We start from the raw sequence: 25,143 nt of genomic DNA, 5'->3' as shown, positions 1-25,143 counted from the left end.
CATTAGTGTGAGTGCAGCCTGGGACAAAGTTCCCATGGAGTTTGGTAATAATTAACAGGAGATTTTTGGGTTTGATGCGTGAAAACCTGACATGAGGAAGCTGCACGGTGGACACGCATCCACAGTTCCCGACGTTTGCTTCGAAGTCAGTCAAAGGGAATGCAGAGGTGAGATTAATGTTTTTGAAGATTGTGTGTAAATGCAGCAGTATTCTTTGCTTATTTTCAACTTGAAACTCAAAGAAACATTTGTATCAGCTGTATAGTATTAGTTTTTTCATGGGATCTTCCTTTTTAAAGAGTAACTGTTGTATGAAAAAAACCCATAGCGAATAGCTAACAGGAAATGACAAATAGAAAGAGTTTATGTTCTTTAATTTACTGTAACTTTTCAACCGTCAACACAATCATCGTCATTCCAAAAAAATTTTTCAAACCCTTTATGACTGAATTTATCTCTAATTATATATATATATATATATATATATATATATATATATATATATATATATATATATATATATTATATATATATATATATTGTTTAGTGTTGTTTTCATTCAAGAAGATGCTAAAGTCTTGGATTAAAAGCGAATTATTGACATATGGCGTAAAGTTGGAAAACAATATTTTTTAAGCAGGTAAATGTTAAAAAATAATTTATAGAGTTTGTTCAACTGGTTCTTATATGTGTGAACTCGTGATGGGCACCTGATTCTTTTTCAGGAGCCGATTCTTTGGATTCGACTCTCTGAAAAGAATCGGCTCCTTCGAGTCTCGACTCTTTACAAAGAATTTGTTGTGGGCCTTTATTTTACCAAACCTATGGAGAAATAAAAAATATGGTTTGTATGTTAAAAAATGCTTTTATGTGTAATGTACATGAGAAGCATTAGAATTGCCATATTTTTTGTAATCATTACATTACAAACCATTCTTTTGTTAAATATTTTAATCTTAATTTTAATATTTGCTAGTATTCTTGTTTTGTCTATTTTTTATTAGTTATGCTTTTCAGTTATTGTTTCAAAGTTACAATTCTTTTATTTAAAAAATGTTCCCAGTAGTGTTTTAATTCTGATTATGAATATTTTACCCAAAATCCCTGAACCTAAATGTTTTAAAAAGCTATTTTTCATGTTAATCTGAGGCTTCAGTTTCGAAAATCTCTTCTGAGGGGGCGTGGCTTTTGGAGCTGAGCTGAGTGGCCCCGCCCCTGATCCCTCCTGTCTGATTATGAAAATGAATACAAAATGATTTCTTATTACATTTGTTCGCTTTCATAAGGAAAATGCGACACATACATGTTAAAAACTCAAAAAACATGATTTTCATGAGAGGGGGACTTTAAAAAATAATTTATAGAACATGTTTAACTTGTTTTGAATGTGTGTGAATGTTGCATGTTCTCTTCGAGGTTGGGTGAGCTTTCTTTACTCAGGCTCGTCTCCATTGTTTAAACTTTTATTCGTTTGGTTAATTGACTGTTAAAAGCTAACCATGGAAACTCGGTACGTGACCCTGCAGTTTACTTCTCCCTTCCCTGTGATGATTTGGTCACCCTTCCGCCTCCCACCTGTCTGCTACCCTCAACAAGATGAAGCAGGTGGAGAAAACGAATGGACGGAGGAGCATATTGATTCTGTGATGTGTGCATCGCTTTAATGTTGCAGTCAGAGCTGGAATTATTGACTTCACTGCTGGACGGTGACTCTTTGATGGTGTTATGCATTCTGTTGGCTGATTTATATTTAACATCAACCTAAATCTATAAAAATGTAGCAATTTGGACTTTTTATATCTGAAAGTGTAAAAAATGCACAAAGGAAAACAGGTTTCAGGTTTAATTTTAATGGTTATATTCCATCACAGAAATTCCAAGTAAACAAAAAATTTAGATCGATATCTGAATATTTTTTGATATATCAGTTTATTTTGACAGGTATATTTAGGATTTGTATTTCTAGGCTCTATCTGTTGATGCAGATCCATCTCTTGTGAAACACCATACTCAAAGAGAACAGATCACAGAGGAATATGCAGGAATTTTTTTATTTTTAATCAGACAGATCGCCTAATTGCAGATTACAAATTTGCAAAAGAAATGTTACATTTCTGTGCTGCACGTTTATGGCTCCAATTTTTGATGAAAAGCCTACTTTAAAACCCCACTCCAAAGGAAGGGTGTCTTTATTTCGGTTTTCTTGACGACTAAAGGCTGTAGGGCATCAAAATGAAGATATAGTTTTGTGTTTTTAGATCTAACTTGTTGGTGTAGTGCAGCATAAGGCCGTCTCCTCCACCTGGTGGTCCTTCTTAAAGGGTAACCAAACAGGACAGTTAGCCACAGCCAAAATGTGAAAATCCAGTCAGAGGGGTGGGGCTTGGGAACAGGACTGTCATCATTACTGGAGCTGCTGATCATGACGTGGGACTTGAAAGGTTTGAACAATCATGAAATTCAACTCACTTCAACCTGTAGGGGGAAGCACACAGGCAGGTTTTAAACCATTATTTTTAGAATTATGCAAGTTTATTTTAAATTAAGGCTGTCAAATATTGCATTAATCACTAATAATTAATTACAGAAATTTTAGTGTGTTTCTTTTTAAAATCTCATTAATCTCATTTTTGCATTGGGTGATTGCTTCCGTGTTATGCACACTTTGAGGAGCATCTTATCTTGCTCATAGCATGGCTGTTAAAGAAAAATTAAAATATTGAATAAATTATTAGAACTTCAGTCCTGTTAAATTTTTAAATTTAATTTTTTTTTCCTCTTACACTCCGCTTTAGCTCCTTTTTGAGAACGATGATCGGCATGAGAAGTAAAAAGAAAAACAAGACAAAAACAAAAACATCATTTTAGAGGGAAAGTATACGTCTTAGCTCTTGTTTTTGTCTAGATGATGAAGCAAGAGTTTATTTAAAAAAAATAACAAAGTCTAAAGTCTAAATAGTTTAATTCCTTCGCGGGGTTTCATTTCTTCCTTCTCAGATTATCTTTTCTGTTTCTTTTCTGCTCCATTTGAGTCTTTAAAATGATCAAATTCACCCAAATAGGTTAAAGGAAACAGTAATATCCCCTCATGACTTTTCGACTGTCTTGCTGTTGCTGTAAACTGCGAAATCGACATATGCATTATGGTATAAATTTAATTGCTCATAAAAGCATTCCTACTGATTGTTGTTGATGTGTTAAATTCAAGTATTCTGTACCTGATAAAAAAAAAAATAATAATAATATTTTGCTATTTGTTCAAGATTATAAAAACAACCCCCTCAGTGGTATCAAGTAAAAGATGTAAGTTGTTTATAATTAAAAAAATAATGCAATAAAGCCACTTTTTAAGCTCTATTTTGATCTTATACTGCACTGTAATGTCAGAAACTTAAATAAAATACCTCAAAACAAGGCCTTTAACAGAAATTATTGAGTTAAAAATATTGCGATTAAAATCGATTAATTAGAGTAATTAATTACTGGTTACAATTAATTGATCGTTCCCAAAAATAAATCGCATAACAGCACTATTTTAGACTGTCAAAAATCAATCAGGGACCAATAATCAGCCCCATTTATACAGGGAAACAGACAAAAAATGTGTATTTAAGGTTTGGTTACCCTTTGAGGACATGATCATCTTTTGATCTATTGTAACAGCCTTTCCTGTTGTCTTTTTTAAATTCGTCTGAGTTTTGAGCAGGACCATTGGTGCAGAGTGGGGAGCTTGCTGCCTGATGATTGTAGTTTTTATGTCACAACAACCAGCTTTTTGAAAAAGCATTTTTGTCTGCTCCTGATTCACAATGACTTTATGAAGGTATATTTAGAAATGCAATTTTAAGCTTAATTTTCTCTTATATATGTCCTGGATCATGAGAAAAATTCTACAAGAATATGTTAAAAACACAATTTTCATCACTTTGTCTTTAAACTCTAGTCTAATACTCTCACTCCAGTTAATCTGCTCATTTTGGCATGAAATATTTAGTATGAGGCAGCTAACAATCACTCGTTTGATATATTAATGAAACAAAATGTTAGTTTTATGACTTTACTGAATTTTTTTTTAATAATTAAGTGGAAGAGTGTGGATTTTTATAGATGAAAGACTTGTAAAGAACCCGGCCTGCAAGGAGCACAGCATGTCTGCAGTGCCAGCTCATGTTGCCAGATATCCCAAAAAGAAAAAAAAAATCCACTTAAGCACCACAGAGATTAGAGCTGACTGTGAGCTGGAATGTATAATTTAAATATGAGCAAAAAGGAGATAAGTTTCCAGTTTAGGAGGTTGAGATAATGTTCATAACCTTCCTGAAAGCTGACAGTCACCCAGTGATGAATAACAAAAAACAAATTTAAACGTAGAAGGAAGTGAAAGAATGGTGCATTGTTCATGCCACTTTTACAAGGAAACATACATTAGACTTTCTTTTGGCTTGAACAACTGGAACAGAATAAAGAAAAAAATTATTTCCTCTTTCCTAACCAAAAAGCAAAAAGGCGACATTGTAAACAACAAATCTTTAAAAATATTACATTTCTAACCCCTCCCTAACTCATCTCGGTCTATAGCTTACATTTCTGTTTTGTCCCAATTCATTTTCCTGCTTGTATTTATCTAATATACCATCTTTAAACATTATTTTGAATGCTGCTATGTTTGTAGTTTCTTTCAGTGTAGAGTCCAGGGAATTCCACAGATTGACTCCATAAACTGATGCGTGCATCTGTCTCAAAGTTGTCTGTGCAAATGGGACTTTGAAGTTATTTTTCTTCCCATTGCTATTGTTTTCAGAAACAAATGAAAAAACTGATTCAGTGATGTTTGGGAGAGCTTTCAATGTGACTTGTAAAATAATTAATAACGTTTTTCTGTCAACTAAATCTGGAAACTTTAGCATTCGTGATTCTGCAGATTATTTGTGTGTTCTCTGTTGCCCTTTTGTTGATTATTATTGCATTCTTCTGTAAGAGAAACAAAGGCAGTAACAAAAATACGGTAAAATAAAAGAACAATATAAAATGCATAAGGATTAACAGTTACATAAATCATTTACTCTGTAAAGAATTCCAACTTTTTTGCTAATTTTCTTTTTCAGATAATTAATGGGAGATTTGCATTTGAACTTTTCATCCAACATAACCCCAAGAAATGTTATTTCACTTACTTTGCAAATGTTAACTTGACCAAAGTTTAGTGTTAAATTTTCATCCGTTTGTCGATTTCTAAAAATCATAAACTTCTTTTTCTCCCAACCAAAAATAACATTTTTTAGCCTTAGCTATTTCCTCTTTTAATGTTACTATCAGTTCAGATACATTTATTCCAGAGAGTAAAATTGATGTATCATCTGCAAACAACAACAACTGAATTATTTTGTAAACTCTGCATCTATAATTTATCAACAAAATAAAAAGTAGGGGACCTAATACAAATCCTTGTGGAACTCCGGTAGTAATCTTTGATGGTTTGAATTTATTCTATTTACTTGCACATACTGTTGTCGATTTGTTAAATAACTTTTAAGCCACTGGAATGGCAGGTCTCTAAGCCCATATATAGATCATTTAGATAACAGTAAATCATGATTAACTGTATCAAATTATTTTTGTAGATCAATGAACACTCCAAATGTATATTATTTGTTATGTATTGCAGTTGTAATCTTTTCAGTTAGCTCAAATAGAGCCAGCGCTGTAGATCTTTGTGACCTAAATCCATATTGTTGTTCACTAAGTAGTTCATTTTTTTAAAACCTCTAAAGCAAATCATTTTGTAAGGATTTTGGAAAATTATGAAAGTATTGTCTTAGGTATATAATCATTAAATAGATGTTTACCACCACTTTTAAAGATTGAGATTATTTTTGATTCTTTGATTTTTTCTGGAAAGCACCTGACTGTATTGATAAATTGCAAATGTAAGTCAATGGTTTGATGATGCAATCAATATTTTTTTTTTTTTTATTGAGGACTTTCATATCGAGGGCATCACTATCAGTAGATGATTTGTTTTTACTTTTCTGTACTATAGCTAATATTTGTAAAGTGAAAAAGCATCTTTGATGAAAAACCTCTGAGGTGACTTCCTTTGTTTTTTAATTTTCTTATTGATAATGTTTTTTTTTCAGCTTTGAAGAATGGATTGACTGAACGGATGGGTTAAACATGGACATCCTTCCTCTGGTCGTCCTACTTTTTTGCATGACTGAAGGTATGAATCTCATTGGGGCAAACATGTCTCCGGTGGTAATCATGTATGGAAATGTTGCCCATCAGCCAGCACCCTTATGATCTCCAAATAACCCCAAACATCTTTCATGGAGCAACTTCTCTGAACAACAACAGCGTCTCCCGCCCGGCTGGACGTATCCAGATCTTAGCAGGCTTCAAAGTGACCAGTTCATAGTCGGAGACACTGGTGGTGCTCATTAGTTTTCTGAAAGCTATGGAGCAGAATTGCTGCATGTGCTGGCCTAGATATTTCTCAGACCTAATTTCCTAAGCGGATGCATAATTTACAACTCTGCAAGCTGGCTGGAGAAGGTAATGCGTTTAGCTCACCACAAACAAGTTAGAGCTACATCACCCTGAGTACTGCGCCATGAACCTGCTATCAGAGGCTTCAAGGCCGGCTATTGATTACATTTCCTTTCGCTCTCATTTGTCAACCACAGAAGGCTGCAAATGTATGCCAGTATTTAAACTCAGCATTTATGGACCCTGGTGAATAGAGCCTGCTGGGCTGGGGAGCAAGTACTATCGTTCAAAGAACACTGGGTCAATTATGCTTCCTTGGAAGAAAGTTTTTTTTTTTTTTTGCTTTATCCACTTATTTAATCTTTATTTGTTCCTGGGGTGTGCAATCTTTGCTCTTTGAAAGCTGCTATGCTGCAGTTAGCACCTAAACTGTGATACATTAAAACCTTCCCGTCCGTGCATAGCTGCAGTTTTCTTTCTTCTCGTATAGAAAACCAGGAATATCAGAAACAATAAAACTATAAACATCTCAGGAAAAAGAAAAACAGAGGAAATAATCAATTAAACCATGCATGGAAAATGAGCTTTTCCCAGTGGTTTATTTATTCACTCGTGCAAACTTGGAGACATTCACACACTGATAGTGGAGCAGCTATGCCACCTAACCTGACCACCAATCCAGCCCGATGACATGTAAACAGGTGGGAAGACAAACTGAAAGGTTTTTCTTTGTTGTTTCTTAATGATAACAAATTAAAGAAATGATTTTTATGAAATGTTTTGAGTTTTTTGTTGTTATTTTGCAATACACAATATCATATGTCAAACCAGAACAAAACTGTGACCCCAGAACTGAGGTTTGAACCAAGTGGAAAGTGGATCATTGCATCCCTATTAACCACACACTTGGACTTGTTTCTAATCAACAGTTATTTAGTCAGGGCAGAGCTCAGCGTCAGACATTTTTAGCTGAACTTGTTAAAAACAGAAACATTGAAGACAAATATAAGAGAACCGGCGATGTGTGGTGAGGTACCGACGTCATCAGTCTGATTTACAGACATATGAACCCTACAGAGTAGCTACTTCATCATTTGATTGACAACAGTTAAATTAGTTGTTTAAAATCTCATTTCAGTATTTTTCTTCTCTTTACTAACAATAGCATAAAAAAACAATCACCAAGATAGTTTCTGAAGAAACAGAAGAATAACCTGTTTGTAGAAGTCTTCCTTTTCTTTCTTCAGTGTTAAAAGTCTCTGTCTCAGTGGAGATCACTATCTTCCATTTAGAAATTGTTGCTAAACAATATTAAAGAGTAACTGGACGGCTGCACTTGACTTGCTACCAGTAATTCTCTTATTCTTTAGCAGCGGTGTCACATACATTCACTGGGCTCACCAGCGCCCTCTGCCTTGTGCAGAGATACTGTGGTGCGGCAAGCGGACTGTCTGCCACACTTAGTGTGTTTTAAAGTGAATTTTTAGTGGATTAAAAGATGAAATGAGTCACAAACTGGCATCAATGTAATCAGACAGAAGGCGAGAGATAAGCAAATTAGGGCATTTTTAAATAAAGTGCCGTTTATAATGATAAAAAGACCAAAACAATACAGCGTATGTGTCAGCTGCAGCTACAGTCAGTGTGTGCGGCACTGGGGAGGCGGGGCTACAGCTGCCTCACCCAGCGCCATTTGGCATATTTGATCAGGAAACTCGTAAATTGAAACGTTGAAACCCCACACAGAAAAAGGTAATCGTAGTAAAGACATGTCTAAAAAATCTAACATTTGATTTTTATTCTTAATTTTAAAAACTATATTCATATGCATTTTAAAGCTATATTTTGCAGGTGAGGCATAGCCTCCCCTGACTCCCCTGACTGTACGTCGGTTACGTCCTAATGCTGCACCTTTTTTCCTGCCAGTCCTTTGGCTCACCTGGCAGGTGTGGTCAATGTCCCTTAACTGCCTCCTGCTGTCTACTTCAGACAGAGGAGGCCACACTAACCCAGGCAGGGAGCAGACCAGCAGGGTGGGTTTCAGTTGGTGTGATCCTGGCTTTGGTTTCTTCTCTTTTACCTCTTTTTGTCCTCAGCAATCTTAGATTGCTGGGTTTTGTTATGTTAGTTTGGGGTTGGACCTTGGTATTTCTGATCTGCGGGCTTTGCTTGTTTGTTTTCTTTAGTTAATTTTGGTTAAAGTCCCACTATTTGTCACACGCCTAGGTGTGTGAAATTTGTTCTCCGCATTTGACCCATCCCCTGTGGGAGCGGTGAGCTGCAGACACAGCTGCGCTCGGGAACCATTTGGTGGTTTAACCCCCCCAATCCAACCTCTAAATGCTGAGTGTCAGGCAGGGAGGCACTGGGTCCCTTTCTTTGGTAAATAAATTTGGTTAGGCAGCCACTAGCAGGGATCTGCTGACTCCAACGGTCAACTTGGCTGGGTCAGCAGTCTCCCTGACTTATTTTATTTTTGGTCAAGGTTCTAACTCCCATTTGGTTTGTCTTTTTTAACCAGCGCACTAATTATTTTTTCCCCATTCCAGGACACAGGTTTACCTTTATTTAATAAACTGTGTTCCTTTCATTTTCATTGGTGTCCAGTTTCTGTAATCCCATCCCCCAATGAAAACAACCTCCCTAAAGCAGTTTGTGTTTTTGTTCCCCAGCTCAAGATCGTCTGACGCTTTCGCCCATAAACCTGAATGTGGTGCGAGGAGACGAGGCCCGTTTCACCTGCACAGTCCGCAACTCGCCGTGGAATACCATGATTTTGAAGTTGAACAGAGATTCAGTGGTCGTCATCTCTAAGAATGAAGGTGTTAAGGATTCCCTCAACTCAAATGTGACGGCGGAGAAGTCCAACGAGGACAGCTGGGTGTTAGTCCTGAAGAACACGAAGAAGGAGTATGAGGGTCAGGTGACCTGTGAGGTTTTAGGAGTCGATAGTCAAACAGCATTCCTGTTTGTACAAGGTATGTGCACCTGTATGCGGAAGCTGGTCAGTACAATCAATAAAGCACTATGAGGGGAAAATATTCAGCATTTTTATTTTATTTAAACATCTTTTCGAATTGAATCCCTTTATCTCTCAAACATGGGGTTTTTGTTGCTTTGTTCAAGGATAGACATTTTTTTTTGGCCAATGAAAAGGTTTCGTGCACACACGCACACTATATCCATCCATTGGAAACAAGCAGATGGCAACAGAAGTGTCTTGGAAATGCTGCCGTATAAGGCAACACACAGTGAGTTTAACCTTGATGAAGCAGAAAGCAGCCTGTTTTAAAGACAGAAAAGAGGTAAAATTAGGCGACTGAGTGAGAAAAGATTTTTCCCGCCCACACACTCCCCAGAAAGACAAAGAAAATCGTATGTCTCCTTCAAGCGTTCCACTTCTCATTCTCTTTGTTTTAATGCCCCTTAAAGCAGAAGACTTCAGAGTGGAGGCTTTCGATGAAAGCTGCACGAGTGATTAATCACACTGTACATCAAGGGTGGGAAAATCATTAGGACCTATCTGGTGGAGGGAAGCAGAGCTGGTATGTTTGATGGTCTCTGTGACAACGGTTAATGGCAGGGTAGGTTGAGGATGGGAATTAATTGGTCCCTAGATATAAATACAGTTGAAGATGGCCGGACTCCATGCCAGTCAGAGCAGGCAGCAGAGAAGGATTTACAGGCTGCAGCCACATCCAATCTCCTCTGCTCTGCACTTCAGGACTTCAAAATCACTAGTCACATCCCAAATTTGAATTTCAGGCTGTTTTTTTTTTTACCTGCAGGATAACTTTCACAGATGTAAAAGAACACCTCAGAGGTAGGAAAAAGAAATTCAGAACACAAAAAGATCCAGCAGATGAACTATTTTACTTTTTGAGTAAATAATAATAAAAAAAATAATTTCCACCTAAAAATAGATTACTTGTTAAATTTTAAAGAAATAAAATCAAATGTAACCTTCATGTTGTATGCCTGTAATTTGCAATCTATCATTTATTTTTATACTACATTTGATTTCGTAAAATGAAATAAAAACAAAGAAGAATATTATTTTATATAATTTTAAAAAGTAAAGTGACAAATTCATGCATTAAGGGGTTAAAATTATATTTGAAATGTTGACATTGAGGTAAAAATGACAAGAATTTCTGCGATATTTGAGAAGGATTACATCATGATAGTTGTAAGAATGTGCATCCATGAAAACTGAAAGTGCTGTTAAAAAACAAACACTCTGGTGTAAACAGTGTTTAGCTGCAGGGATTTTCTCAGTAAAAGTCCAAACACTTTTAGCTCATCTAAGGATTTAAAGACTCTGATGAAAAAATTGTGTTTTTAACATGTTCTCGTAGCATTTTTCCCATGAAGGAGGACATATATTAAGAAAATTAAGCTTAAAGTTGCCTTTCTGAGTATTTCTGTATTCAAATTGTTGTGAATAAAATAAAACAATGTAGTTGGAGGAAGAGTTTATTTGCAACAAAGAATATGTGCTGGATGGGCCAAAAAACTCCCTGATCTGAGCTCTTAAGCAGCAGGGAGGGGAAGAGGGGGCGGGGTTGCAAACCGTCTCGCTAACAACTCAGTGGTGAATTTCCAATGAACTACTGCAGCTCTGCAGGAACTAAGTCCTTGAAAATTACAGTTATTATTTTAATTTTAGCTAAAAAAATGGTATAATCAAAATTAAAAGAGCATTGGGAATGCTTTTACAATAGATGACCAGAATGGAACTCAAAAGTTCCACTTTCATGAAAATGTTTTGGTGTTTTTGACATGTTCTTGTGGTATTTTATTCTGATGATGGAGGACATATATTAGGTTAAGTAAATGAAGCTTAAAATTGTATTTTTTAGTATATTAGGTTATTGAAATCATTGTGAATTAGCAACACATGAATAAAATGCTCCTTGAAAAAGGGTGCATTTGTAAAATACTTTGGGAAGCTGTGTATAGGCTGCCGCCTAGGACGCGATCTGCTTGAGGGTGCACCAAATCACAATGATTATAAGTTATTATTTTTCTTTGCGGTTATACACACCACTCATTTAATGTAATAAAATAATGTAATCATTTAATGTAATGAAAACGCTAAAAACGCTGGGAACCCTTTCACAATAGAAGTGGGACTTTCACTGTAAAAAATGTCATTCTTTTCTTAATTTTTTGCTGAAAATTGTCTTCAACATAAAAATGAAGCTTAATTATCAGAAGTGTACATCCATTTTTTTTCTTATTAGTGAACATTTTTCAGGTACCTTTTTAAAAACTAATTTTGTAGTGGACAGTTAGTATAATAACATGCATTCTCTTCTACAGCGATGGCATGAGTTCTGCTAAAAACAATTTTGGAGAACTGTTTACACAAAGCATCACAACCAAATCCCTGATCTTACAGTGTGTTAGTCCCCGCTCTACCCACAAATCTCTGCAGCCAATTATCAGTAGTGTATGTTGAAGCGGGCCCTCCAGTGTGGATGCAGAGGATCACTGTGGCTTGACACAGCCTATGAATTAATTGTGCATCCTGGCACGCCCGGTTAACAGTCAGCAACTCTGCCTGTGATTTGTGCGCTGCAGCCTCAAATATACTGTTAGCATGGAGCCACAAATTTACGGCGAGGAGGCTTGACGCTGCGCGCCATCACCCACTCCCTGCTTTGATTGTCCCATGTGAAGATGGTGCAGATGCGACCCGCTGCTCCATCTCTGCTCACAAATGCAGAACATCAACACAAATTCATCCCTTAAGAACGTCGATACGGCTGCAGCGGTCGTTGACTAAAATGGATCCGAAGTAAAGGCGAAGGCGAAAATAAATCAAAGAACCTGCAATAAGCATTGCACTGGTGCTCATCGGTGCACAGTCAAACCCACAAAAGTGCATGCAGGGAGCTTGTTATGCACTATTTATTCCCTCAGTTTCATCTAAGAACTCATGTCTGGAGGAGTCATGTGTTTAGAGAAAAAAACTTGAATTTCCTGTAAATTCTCTAGTTTATTTAGGATGAATACAACAAATCATGTCTTTACAAACCCAGTAAGCAGCTTTCTATAGTTCAATAGGAATATATTTTACTTTAAATAGAGTAATAAATGATTTGCAATCTGAGCTTTTATTTATTTATGCTAATTTTTTGTCAAGTTTCTCTTTTTGGATCATTTGTTGTTGATATAAATTAAATATAGACTGATATTAGAGATATAATTTAAGACTAGTAAGACAAACATGATCTCAACTTTAAAAAAAATCAGCATCAGTTTTGCTAACTAGACATTTTGTGTTAATTATGTTTTTACATAAATTCTTTTTGATAACCATCAGGTCCAAATACACTTATTGATCTCTATAGCAAAAAATAGAGCCACGGGAGGGCATAGTCATGCCGGATGAATTAATTTCAATAAGGAGAGATCTTGAAATTGGGATTGAAAGATTTAATTGTAAAATATTTAATAGACCCTTTTCATGTGACGTCACACAAAATGGCGAGTGTGCAGAGTGACACCTGGACGCTGTTTTAAGCAATTTTACGTAAATAATAAAATGTAACCTAACCAATTATTGCGGAAATTTGTACAACATTTATTTTAAAAATGTCCTACCTGATTGTATTGGTTTTCCCCTTTTGGATGGTTCACAAATCAAAGTGCAAATGTCAGTAATCCTGCCTGCTTCCTTAAAATTGTATGGACAATATTGAATGAGTCGTGGATTATTTCTCTCTAACAACCCGGTCAAATTAGACAAAGGTTACAGGAACTTCATTGAATGCTGCTTGTTTGATTATGAAGCTAATTTAGATTTTCTTCTTCTAATTTATGCTAACGCTACCGCTAGCATTCCCTGACGAGATGAGATGTAGAGCTGCACAAGATCTTTTCTGACCAGTTAAAGTTGCTTACATTTCCGTGTTTACAAAATCACTACAAACAGAGCTAAAGTCAGACAATTTCAACTTGTATTACAATAAAGAGAAACTAATAACTGTTGTGTTATTTTCTGGCATAGCTCCCCTTTGCTGTTGCTCATAACCATATTTGATCTCTGCTGGATAATAAAGATAAACAAGGATAAAATTAATTTGAAACAGTCAAAAATATAAATGAGAAAAGAATTATTCACACATAATTTTCTAAATGTGTGCTGCCAGAGTTAAACTTTTGTCTTATTTTGAAAGCTGAAAATGCATGGTTTCATAGCGACACTTAAAATATTTGCTCTAATGCTTGGTAAACATTCCTATTTTTACAATTACCTCTTAAAATACCCAGAAAAACAACAAATATCTCCTATTACAACAACTAAATGTAGCCTTGGGTGCAGTTAAAACACGCGCGGCCAACATGCAGCAATGTGCATCTTGGCTGCACCTATTACGTGTGGCCAACATGAATTTCCATCAGTTTTTGTGCTGCGATTAACATCAAACAATATAGAATCCATTAGAAAAATATCTGCTCAAGTGAAAGGTCGATATTTTCAATAGAACCTGGACGAGCCGCTTTTCTCCTTCAGAATCTGCTGGAATACCCTTGATTGTGTTAACAGTTGAAAAGTTACAGTAAATCAAAGAACATAAACACTGGAGGTCCAGTGTTAAAGGGTTAAAAGCAGGGATTTGATTGTGATTGGCTATGAAGAAAGTAAACACTTCAGCTATTGGCTTAGAGATTAATTTATCTGGTATATTTGTCTCATCATTCAGTCCAAATAAAACTGTTGGTCTTCTACTAACCTCTATTTGCCAAGTTTGACACTTTTTAAAGAACTGCATGAGTCTAACTCTCAGAAGCATTACAGTAAAGTTTGATGGTAAAACAGATATCAAATAAAAGTCCCTGCAGAGAGAAGAACCAATAATGCCCAGAAAACATGAAAGGATTGAACTACAAATCGACACAGACACGTCCTTCTCTTTGACAAAGCACCAAACCCTGTGCAATTCTTTTCTGTCTATAGCAATTGTCAGTTACATCCTGCTCCCTTCATTCTGCCTGACTTCAAACATGAAGAACTGCTGCATCTTTGTCTCTAGACTAGAAGGACTCCTCTACAGTTGAGGCTTGTTCCTTCTCTCTGAGTTGAAGGACATCAGCTTTCAGAAATGATAGTCAAATAAAGAAAGGCACTTATTTGGGGATGGAAGTATGTACAAACAAACCCTAAAAGTATAGCACAAAGTGGAATGTACGATTTTTGCACATGTGGTAAATGTGTCGTGAAGTATCCATAAGGTTAATGTAAGTTGTACACACTTGTGACGTTTGAATACATTTATATTAATCTGATAATGAGATTGTTGATAGCATACAGTGTTACATGGATTCTCTAGAGGAGAAGTTCTAACAAAAATGTTCAGATAATGAATATTGTAAACATTATTTTGGTTCTCCTGGAGGATGTTTCAGTTTGGCCACTAGGTGGCAATCACGCTATAGCATTACACCTTAATCCAAAAGAAGAAGAAGACAGTATGAGAAAAAAAAGTGCTTAAGTTTAAACCACAAATTATTACTTTAAAAAATTGGTAATATCGTTTTGAGCCGAATGTCAGCTCGGACGAGGAAGACAAGAGTCCGTGGACCAAACTTACCACAGAAATGTGAACGGCGGCTCATTTGACTGCAGTCAATGTGAAGATACCATCTTCTCTTCTCCAGAACCTGAACTGGACACGCTAGGAACAGATGAGGGTTTAGTGCATGTGCAGCAGAGCTGTTTTGAGGAAAGAAGATTATTCATTCAAACAGAGTCTGTCCAAGACACTTTGACAGATTTAAAAGGAGAAATATTCGGAAATGCAAAAACAAAATGATTTCTTGTTAAATTTGCTCTCTTTTGTAAGGAAAAATGCCACACACGCATGTTAAAAACTCAAAAAACATGATTTTCTTCAGTGGGGGACTGTAAAGCATAAACATGAGATAGACTTTTATATCAATCCTATATGCTGTCATTTCAGAAAAAGGCAATGTGGTAATCCAAGGAGAAAGCCGACTGGCCTATAAGGACTCCCTAGTCTGGTTTCAGTGTCGTGCAGCTGGATGGTTCCCTAAACCTCTCGTGCAATGGCAGGTGGACGGCAAGAAGGTAATAATATGTCACCCTGGAGATTTCCACTTTTTCATTTACCTTACATTGCAAATGGGTAGTAATGTTACTTTTTATAACAATAAGGAAAAATTCCTTTTCCCGAACCAAAATGTATTTTATGGTGCAGTGGTTAGCGCTCTTCCCTCACAGCAAGAAGGCTCTGGTTCAAGTCCTGGCTGGGACCTTTCTATGTGGAATTTGCATGTTCTCTCCATGAATATGAAGATTTACCACTCTGGCTTCCTCCCACAGTCCAAAAATGTGCTTCACTTGTTAATAGGTTACTCTAAGTAACTTTTCTATTGCTGCTCGGCTTTCCGGGAATAATATTCAAAAACCTCTGCGTCTATCTGACACTCGAATTCCTTTAAAGCAAAGCTTTGAGTGCTTTTAAAAGAAATATGCACATGTCCCACTTGATCTGACTGTATCACTCCAGATTAAATTATTTCTATACTGTTCATTTTAAGTGTATTTTATTTCTACTTGATTGTTTTAACTGAATTTCTTTTATTGTGATGATGCCTTTCAGCAGACGTCTTGCTTGAAATGGGATTTCTTGGTAAGATAAAGGTTAAAAAAAAAGAAGTTGTCCCTAGGTGTGACTGTTGCCCTGTAACAGACGGTGACTAGTGTAGGGTGTAACAGTAGCTGGGTTAAATATTAAAAATCATTGTTTTGGTGTGAACAATATTGAGTTCATATCCAGGGAGGTTTTGTGGATATTTTTTTTTCTTAATGTAATGAAAGATTGACTAATTAAATGCAGGTAGAGTTTTATTTTTAGGAGTTTTTCTAGGGATTTGCCTCCTGCTGGTAAACCTTGGAGGTCCTGATCAATTATTTGAACAAAAGCATCTTCATCTGCTTCCTCTGTGTGTTCTTAACATGCTGTGTGGTTACAAAGGATTTTTCTCCATCCTGCTAATCAAACATTAAGTCTACAAGATAGCCCAACTCTTTTAGAGAATAATTCTCTCTTTTTTTTTCTTTTAATGATTTTTGCAGCTATAGACTCATGTCAACCAGATAACACTGAGAGGTCCTGCAGGAAACAGCAATGCTTTTAGAGAAAATTGAACAAAGCTGATTTGATTAAGCGTTCATCTTGCATTTTTAATTCACAATAATCCCCCTATTTCAAACCATTCTGACTGATTATGATCTGATTACTAAAATCAATTTGGAAAACATTTCACAGAAAAACAGCATGGTTCAGGAAAATGTGTGGGCCTGCATAAAAATAGTTATCTATTTCTAGACATGTGCTAAATATTGTTCTGCCTCATTTTATTGACTTTACTTTACTTGGGGCGGCCGTGGTGCTGTGGTAGGGCAGTCGACTCCTGATCAGAAGTGAGCGGGTTTGATTCCCGCCTTGCCCGCCCATGTGTCGAAGTGTCCTTGGGCAAGACACTGAACCCCGAATTGCCTCTGGTGGGAGGTTGGCGCCAGTGTTCGGCAGCGGAGCCACCACCAGTGTGTGAATGGGTGAATGGGTGAATGGGTCTGTGACTGTGAAGCGCTTTGGGCCCTCGAAGGAGGGTAGAAAGCGCTATACAAGTATACGCCATTTACCATTTAAATATTGCTTAAAACAAAATGTTTTTCTTAAAGATTGGAATTCTGATTGACTATTCATATCTTGATATAAAGCTACCATAGTGCAGCTTAACCAATCAGGCAAATTACAAACCGATCTATTGACCAACCAACTGATCCACCGACCAACCAACCGCTCCATCCACCAAGCCACCAATCCGCCAACCAATAAACCAACCAATCCATCGACTAACAAACCAACGGATCCATTGACCAACCAACCAATCAACCGATCGATCCATCGACCAACCGATCGATCCATCGACCAACCGATCGATTCATCGACCAACCGACCAATCCATCAACCAACAAACCAACCGATCCATTGACCAACCGACCGATTGATCCATCGACTAACCGACCAATCCATCGACCAATAAACCAATCGATCCATCGACCAACTGATCGATCCATCGACCAACCGACGATCAATCGTCCAACTTATGGACCGATCTATCAACAAACCAACCGATCGACCAACTGATTGATCCATTGATCAACAAACCAACCGATCCATTGACCAACCGACCAATCCATCGACCAACAAACCAACCGATCCATCGACTAACCGACCAATCCATGGACCAACAAACCAACCGATCCATCGACTAACCAACCGATCAATCCATCGACCACTAAACCAACCGATCAATCCATCGACCAACAAACCAACCAATCCATTGACCAACTGACCAATCCATCGACCAACCAACCGATCGATCCATCGACCAACAAACCAACCAATCCATTGACCAACCGACCAATCCATCGATCCATTGACCAACCAACCAATCCATCGACCAACAAACCAACCGATCCATTGACTAACCAACCGATCAATCCATCGACCAGTAAACCAACCAATCCATCGACCAACACACCAACCAATCCATTGACCAACCGACCAATCCATCGACCAACAAACCAACTGACCAATCCGACTAACTGATTTATCAATCGATCAACCATCTGGTCAACCAGTAGATCAATAAACCAATCCATCAATCCAATCAATTTTAAATTCTGAACAGATATGTTCCAAACTGTGCTTGGTTTGTCACCATCAGCTCATCTCTACAGCTGAATCTCATCAGAAACTAACATCAACACAATAAACATTTTTACATTTCCTGGTATTTCACTTCTATATATATATATATATATATATATATATATATATATATATATATATATATATATATATATATATATATAAGGTTAAGTTGGTTTTAGAATAAATTATAAACAATCTATTTTTTTCTTGTGTTGTGTGAAGGTGAAGCAAAATCAACACAGTGAATCCGACAGCAGCTTTGTAGAGGTGGTGGGGGGCTTCTTCACTGTGACCACCAACCTCACTCTTAGAGCTGTGAAGAGCTCTCATGTGGACTGCCTGGCCTCCGTCTCGGCTCTTCCAGAACCACTGAAAAGCAGCATCAATCTGACAGTGGGTGAGGAAACGCACACAGTGTGAGCAAGAACAAATGCAAGTTTTCAACTTTACATGTTTTAGGTGTATTTTTTTAGCCATGTAAGTGGGAGCAAAAGCACTGACAGATTGTGCGAGCTTGCAAGGTTGTAAACCTTTGAGCACAGATTGGTTCCCTTTTTTCTTCTTTCTTCAAACCTGCTATTTATATTTAACCCATCAACTCTGCTCCAACAGTCCTGCACCAAAATGTGTTTTTTTTTTCTTCAGTTGCGGAGGTGTTGCAAGAAGTGGGGAACTGCACAGACTTGGTGATATTATCCGCCTGTCTCGGTGTTCTGCTGCTGCTTCTGCTGGTTTGCATCGCCACTGTCCTCTGCTACAGACGGAGGACACAAATAAGTAGGCGCTCTTCCTCCTCTTCTTCTTCCTTTATTGTTCAGGAGCAAACGTCCACAATTTTCCACCCTGGAAACTGTGATTACAGTGTAATGAAGAGATTCATGCTGTGGCTGCCCTGTGGTGAGCTTCAACAAGGGCAAACAGTATTTTTTTTTTTCCTGACAAAAGCAGAACATTACCTATCAGCAGAAAGCTTAAACTGTCCAGTAACTGCTTTAGAAAGAGTAGGGGAGGAGTGTGCAGTGATGCAAAAACAAGTGCTGAGGACAGAAATGTGAAAATGAAATGTGTAATCTAATATTAAAGCTGAAACTCTTGTAGAGCAAGAAAAGTAATGTGGAAAAGTGTAAGTTATTTTTGAAGTGTTTTTCTTTAAAAGTCCCAGTAGGACAAAAATACACCTTTGAATTGTTCCAACAGTTTTCAAACATGAATGCAGATGATTTTTAATTTATATAGTCCGATCATCTTCTGATCTGTTGTATAATTGTTCCCAGTGGTCTTTTAATTGTGATTATGCCGTTTTAAGCCAAAATAAAACCTGTGTTTTCTTGGACGTTGTTTCTGCAGAACGGCAGTAGCTCATTAGAAATTCACCTCCAAGTTGCTGGTGGGGCTGTTGTTGTGGAGTAAGCCATCACCCTTCCCATAATGCATCTGTTTATGTTCTCTCCATGAGATTCATGAGGAAATACAACAGGCACCATGAGAGAAATACTACATTGACATGTTTAAAACAACAAAAAAAGCTTTTCATTGGAATGAGTCTTCAAAATCCCACTCTAACTATTTTTTCTAGGGCTGGGTATCGACTATAAATTCCAGAAATGATTTGATTAATTTTACAAGAGCCTGAATTGATTCGACTCCGGTTTTTTTTTCGATTCTTTTGATTCCTCAATTCAAGTTTGAGTTTACACATTTAGACACATTTGTTTAGAAATACATTAATAATCTACTATATGTTTTGAATATATTTATAATAATCTGATACTGTTCAAATACTGTAACGTGTATTAGTGAAATAATGAGATAGTTAATATCATACAGTGTGAGGTGGATTCTCAAAAGGAAAAGTTCTAACAAAATTGTTCAGTCATTAATATTGTAAACATTGTTCTGCTTCTCCTGGAGGGGGTTTCAGTTTGGCCACTAGGTGGCGATCGTTCTATAACATTACACCTTTTTCCAAAAGAAGAAGACAGTATGAGGAAAAAGCAGTGTTTTAAACCACAAATGGTTACTTTAAAAAATATTTCCTTAAAATAGTTTGGAAAATTCAGCCTGTGAGTTTATAAAGATGTTAATTTAGTCAGCAATGTATGTTTAGGTCGACTGAGCATTAGCATTAGCCCTGAAATGGGAAATTCCATTAAACGTTAGCATCAAGCTGGCAGACTTTAGCTTTATGTGCTAAATCGATTTATATTTTTCATGAATTAATTATTGATCTATTAAGCTTAAATCGATTCATCGATTTTATTAACCCAGCTTTAATTTTTCTATTGTAAAATAATTCCCAGTGCTTCTTTTAATCTTGATTATGCAGTTTCACAGCAAGGCCAAGTGGGCCCCCATATGGTTTAAAAATGGGCAGAAAATGTTGGCCTCAAACCGATTTGTCTGCAGTTTCCGTGGTGGCCCACTTGTGCTTGCTCACACTGGCTTATGTGGAACTCAGTGGCCACTCGCTGATCTGCTACTCTAGCTAGCCACCTGATGGACAGCGTAGTGTGCTAGCAAGCTCCGCTGCCCAGTGTCCACATTTTCTGCCCACTTTTAAACCACATGGGGAACATTTGGGCGTCAACTCTCCCGCTCACAGCTCAGGTGGATTTCTAATGAACTATTTGCAGAAACTATGTCCTAGAAAATGAGTTTTTTTTAAATTTTGCATAAAAACATCAAAATCCTCATTAAAATCCCACTCTGAAGACTTTTTGATCAAAAGATGATCACAGTGGGACTGTAAAAAATGTTGTTATAATAAATCTGATGAATCATATATGTCCTAATAAATTGATCTAATAATGACTGTCATCAATAAACTCCCGGCGGATTCTTTCTTTCTGCGTCACACATTTAACGTTTGAAGGATTTTAGACCACATCGAATCACAGTTCCGGTTTGGGACGCGAGGATCCTCAGGAAAGCATGCGTGACCTTTCATTACCTACAAAGCACATACCTCCCGCAGCACTGTCCTTGCTCCAGGCTTACAGCTGGAAAACCACGTCCCTCAGGGGTTTGGATGAACTTCACGAGGAGGTCTCACAGAGATGAGGCTTCCAGCTACCAAGCCTCTCTTGCAGTAAACCTACAGGGAATGATGGATGTTTTGTAATTAGTGGAAAAAAAAAAGAAAGAATCTGCACATTAACCCTGCAAGACTTTAACCTCTGTGATAGCAGGTTTAATGGTGTGCAGTATTAGTTTCTCTGTTAAAGGGAAGTGTTTATGTTCCTTCCCAGTGGCAAACACCATCAGTATGTTGTGGTGATGTCTTGTTTCTGCCGTTACAAAACTCCCTTCTGAATTGCACACTGAATGGAAGCTGTGACGTTTGTGCGGAGCCACCGGCACTATAGCTGCTGAGTGTTACTGTGGTTGAAACGGCTCTTAATTATGCTCTCCTCTTTCTTCTTTTCAGAGGAAAACTTGCAGGAAGTGATTAGGTAAGAATCAAAAGCTCTTTTATTAAACGTGTTCAGCATTTTTTAAGCCATTGAAATCTCCTCGCATCATAAAAATGTCTTTTCCTGTGGAGCGATGGGGTTCCCTGTACTCAAAGCCACACATTGTCTTTTTTAAAATGGAGCTCCATTTACAATTAAAATGAGGACACAGGATTAATCTTTGTTAATGGGAATGAATTAGTCTTTATCGATCTTTATTAGAACAGAAAATTAAATACATTAATTCGAAAAGCCAACAGCTACATTTGGATTAAAGTGGTGACAGCCGAGTCATCAAACGTCTTTGTCTGCATGCCCTTTTTCTGCTTGAATTCAGTCATTTTGGGGATAACTTTTTGATTCTAAAAGAAAAATTAAATAAAAAGTTGCTTATTTTCATCTTTCAAATGACTTGTGATGAGAAGAGAGTAAAGCTGTCCTCTGACAAAAATCATCTCTTCAATAAAAGTTCTCCCTCTGTTATTGCAGGTTTGACCAACCAGGCCCTGAAGGAAACACGGTTGCTGGGGCAACAGGGGGGATGCTGAACCTGGGGTACTCCAGTGAAGGCACAAGTAAGAGACTGAGGACAGTTATTGCAACTTCATCAAATATTTACAACAATGAAAGGAATGCAATTTGTATTCAAGAATACGCTTTTCTGGTTTTGTGTACAGATATTTGTGGAGATAGTTTTTATAGAGTGCTGCTGCACCTTAAAATGATTATGTTCCCCTTTTTTAAGGTGCCAAACTTACCATCTACAGACTGGGTCATAGGAAAAATTCTCCAAAATGTTCCAGCAGGAATTTAAGTTTGCTTGTTTGATTTATGTCACTCAGAAAATTAAACCTCGTCACTTCTGGGATGTTGACTTCAAGACAATATGGAGCCACACAGTCAAGTTTGTTTCTGTCTTTCTGCTCCACAGATGAGGATGACGCCGTGGGTAACACGGGAGCTTCCCGGCAATCCAGTTATGCCAGTTTCCACCATGTAAGGCTGAGAAATAGAAAAAGAGGACGTGCTACTTTTCTCTTTTCTTACTACAATGTCACAAAAGACAAAAATAACAAAAAGGGTCACAAAGGAAACATGATATATGAGATTAAAGAAGTAAAAGTATGAGAAATAAGAGACAAATGTACAAGATTTACGAAAAACATGTTTTTTCAAAAATATTTTGGGTTGTGAAGGCCTCCATCCACATTACATGCCGACTAAATCCATCATTACAGCTTTAGTTTATCATAGGAATCTGTCATAATGCATTTGGACCTCTGCAACTGTACTGCCGACGGCCTAAACAGCCACCAGAAACCCTCTCCTTGTGGGTCAAGAATCTTCTTTTAAAGTGTCCCAGTTTCTTGTAAATTCTTTTCAGTGTCCTTAAACTAACAATGAAACAATACTGACTCACTAAAATACTTATAATATATCCTTATTTGTGAAATCAATGCTGAAGTAACCGCTTATGAGCTCTACGCCTCTCATACTGAAACACAATATTGTTCCTTTTTTTTTTAGTAAACAGCCTCATAAATTTTAGAAATTAGTCTCGTAAATTTTCAATTCAAAACTTATAAAATCACAACTTTGTTGTTGTAAAATATTGTCTATTTACTCATAATTTTACAGCTTTACTCATAAAATTAAGACTTTTTCCTTATAGTTTTACGACTTTATTATCATAAAATTCTGACTTTTTCCTCATAGTTTTACAAATTTATTCTTGTAAAATTGTGACTTTTTGCTCATTGCTTTATGACTTTATTCCCACAAAATTCAGCATTTTTGCTCATAGTTTTACGAGTTTTTTTCTCTTAAACATAAGACTTTTTGCTCTTATTTTTACAGCTTTATTCTCATAAACTTTTGACTTCTTGCTCATAGTTTTACGACTTTAGTCTTATAAAAAATTTATACTTTTCCTATAACGTTGTGACTTTATTCCTGTAAAATTACAAAAATGTTCTCACAATTTTACAACTAAATTGTTATAAATAAATGTATTTTTATAGTGGCCCTATACTCTGTCAGATACAATAGCAAATCCTGTTGAGCACACAAATGTATTACTGTGTTTCTTATGTCAGTGCACCACAGTGTTTCACAAATATGCAGACAATAGTTTTCTATTTTGATCAGTTTGCTTACAGGAACTAAATAAGTCTTAGATCTTGTATGAAAATGTCAGAAATTTTGGATAACATACACATTCTCTTCTGAAATGGCTTAAAATAACTGATGGTTTTAGGTTTTCATCTCCTAAGATATGCACCTTCTTTGAGGATTTTAGGTCAGGGGTTACTTTTGTTGTTGTTTTTAGATGTATCCTAGTGAAGCTGTAAAGGAGACTATTTTAGGAGAGGTGTCTGCTCAAGTCGGATTTTGGGTCATATCAATGACAAAACGCACAAGTTTTTGCTCACTTCCTGTTACTCTTTCTACAGGGGGAACACGCTCATGTTTGGTCAGAAAACAACCGAATGTCTGATCCTGCTCCTCAGGTCCCTGATGTGGTGGACAACAGCAGCATGTCTCCATCCAGCCGGAGCCACACCAAACAGTTTCAGCAACAAGGAAGCCACACAAGCAGCGTTCGCGCAATTACCACTGTTTAAAATGTTTTTTTATTTTTTTATTGTGTCTGGACCGATGTGTTTGGAACATGCTCTGATTATAAGCATATTTTTAAACCATGTGTGATCAAAATAATGGTTGAATAAGAGGTTATAGATTTTGGATTTATCTAAAGTTTGAGTTCAACCACAAAGTAAGAGTGAAAAAAAGATTCAGTTTCTCAGATGTTTTGTTTTAGTTTAGTTTTTTTTAAAAGTAATTTATATTATTTCAAATGATTATTTTACCAAAAGCCAGACTCATACCTTTGAGTTCTTCGTTCCAATATGCTACCACATTTATCAGACAATTATTAGCCACCATTTTTTACAATAGCATGTAGTTCTGAACATATTTGTATTTAAAACTAAATATGTAGCATTACCTGTGATAATGCAAGTGCTGTAAGCTGAATGCGGCCTCTGAAGATGCTAGAACGGATAGGTAAAACTGATAGCTAAAAATGCTCAAGCTGAAAGCGCTGAATCTAAAAGCTCCCTGAAATATTAGCTAGATGACAAATTAGCTGAAGATCTGGAAAAAATGTCTAATTTTGCACAAAAAAAAATAGCTTGCATAATGCTATATTTTAGCTAAACTCAAAATTTTGCCTAAGGATTTTTAAAAAGTCTAACTTTGACAAAACAGCTAGCATAATGCTAAAATATTAGTTAAACTCTAAGTTTGCCTGAAGGACTTAAAAAAGTTTAATTTTGACATAACAGCTAGCATTAAGGTAAAATATTAGCAAAATTTCAAGTTTGCTTGAAGAACTTTCCAAAAATGTCTAATTTTGAAAAGACAGCATTAAAATAAAATATTAG

At 36.7% G+C, this 25,143-nt stretch overlaps 1 protein-coding gene across 1 annotated transcript; it reads left to right on the top strand.

Annotated features, from left to right (window-relative positions):
- Positions 1-25,143, top strand: LOC112140588 (immunoglobulin superfamily member 5; the record flags this gene model as incomplete). The annotated part of the gene is given in 10 exon segments (XM_024263577.2): positions 1-167; positions 6,138-6,220; positions 9,159-9,464; positions 15,459-15,586; positions 18,468-18,642; positions 18,891-19,022; positions 21,673-21,697; positions 22,187-22,272; positions 22,629-22,693; positions 24,151-25,143. Coding segments are annotated over 9 exon segments (1,134 nt in total). The 5' UTR covers positions 1-167; positions 6,138-6,174.

The sequence above is a fragment of the Oryzias melastigma genome, unplaced genomic scaffold (genome assembly GCF_002922805.2).
Source record: "Oryzias melastigma strain HK-1 unplaced genomic scaffold, ASM292280v2 sc00289, whole genome shotgun sequence".
NCBI classification, from domain to species: Eukaryota; Metazoa; Chordata; class Actinopteri; order Beloniformes; family Adrianichthyidae; genus Oryzias; species Oryzias melastigma.
The sequence above is the reverse complement of the archived record's forward strand: the minus strand, read 5'-3'. Positions and strand labels throughout refer to the sequence as shown.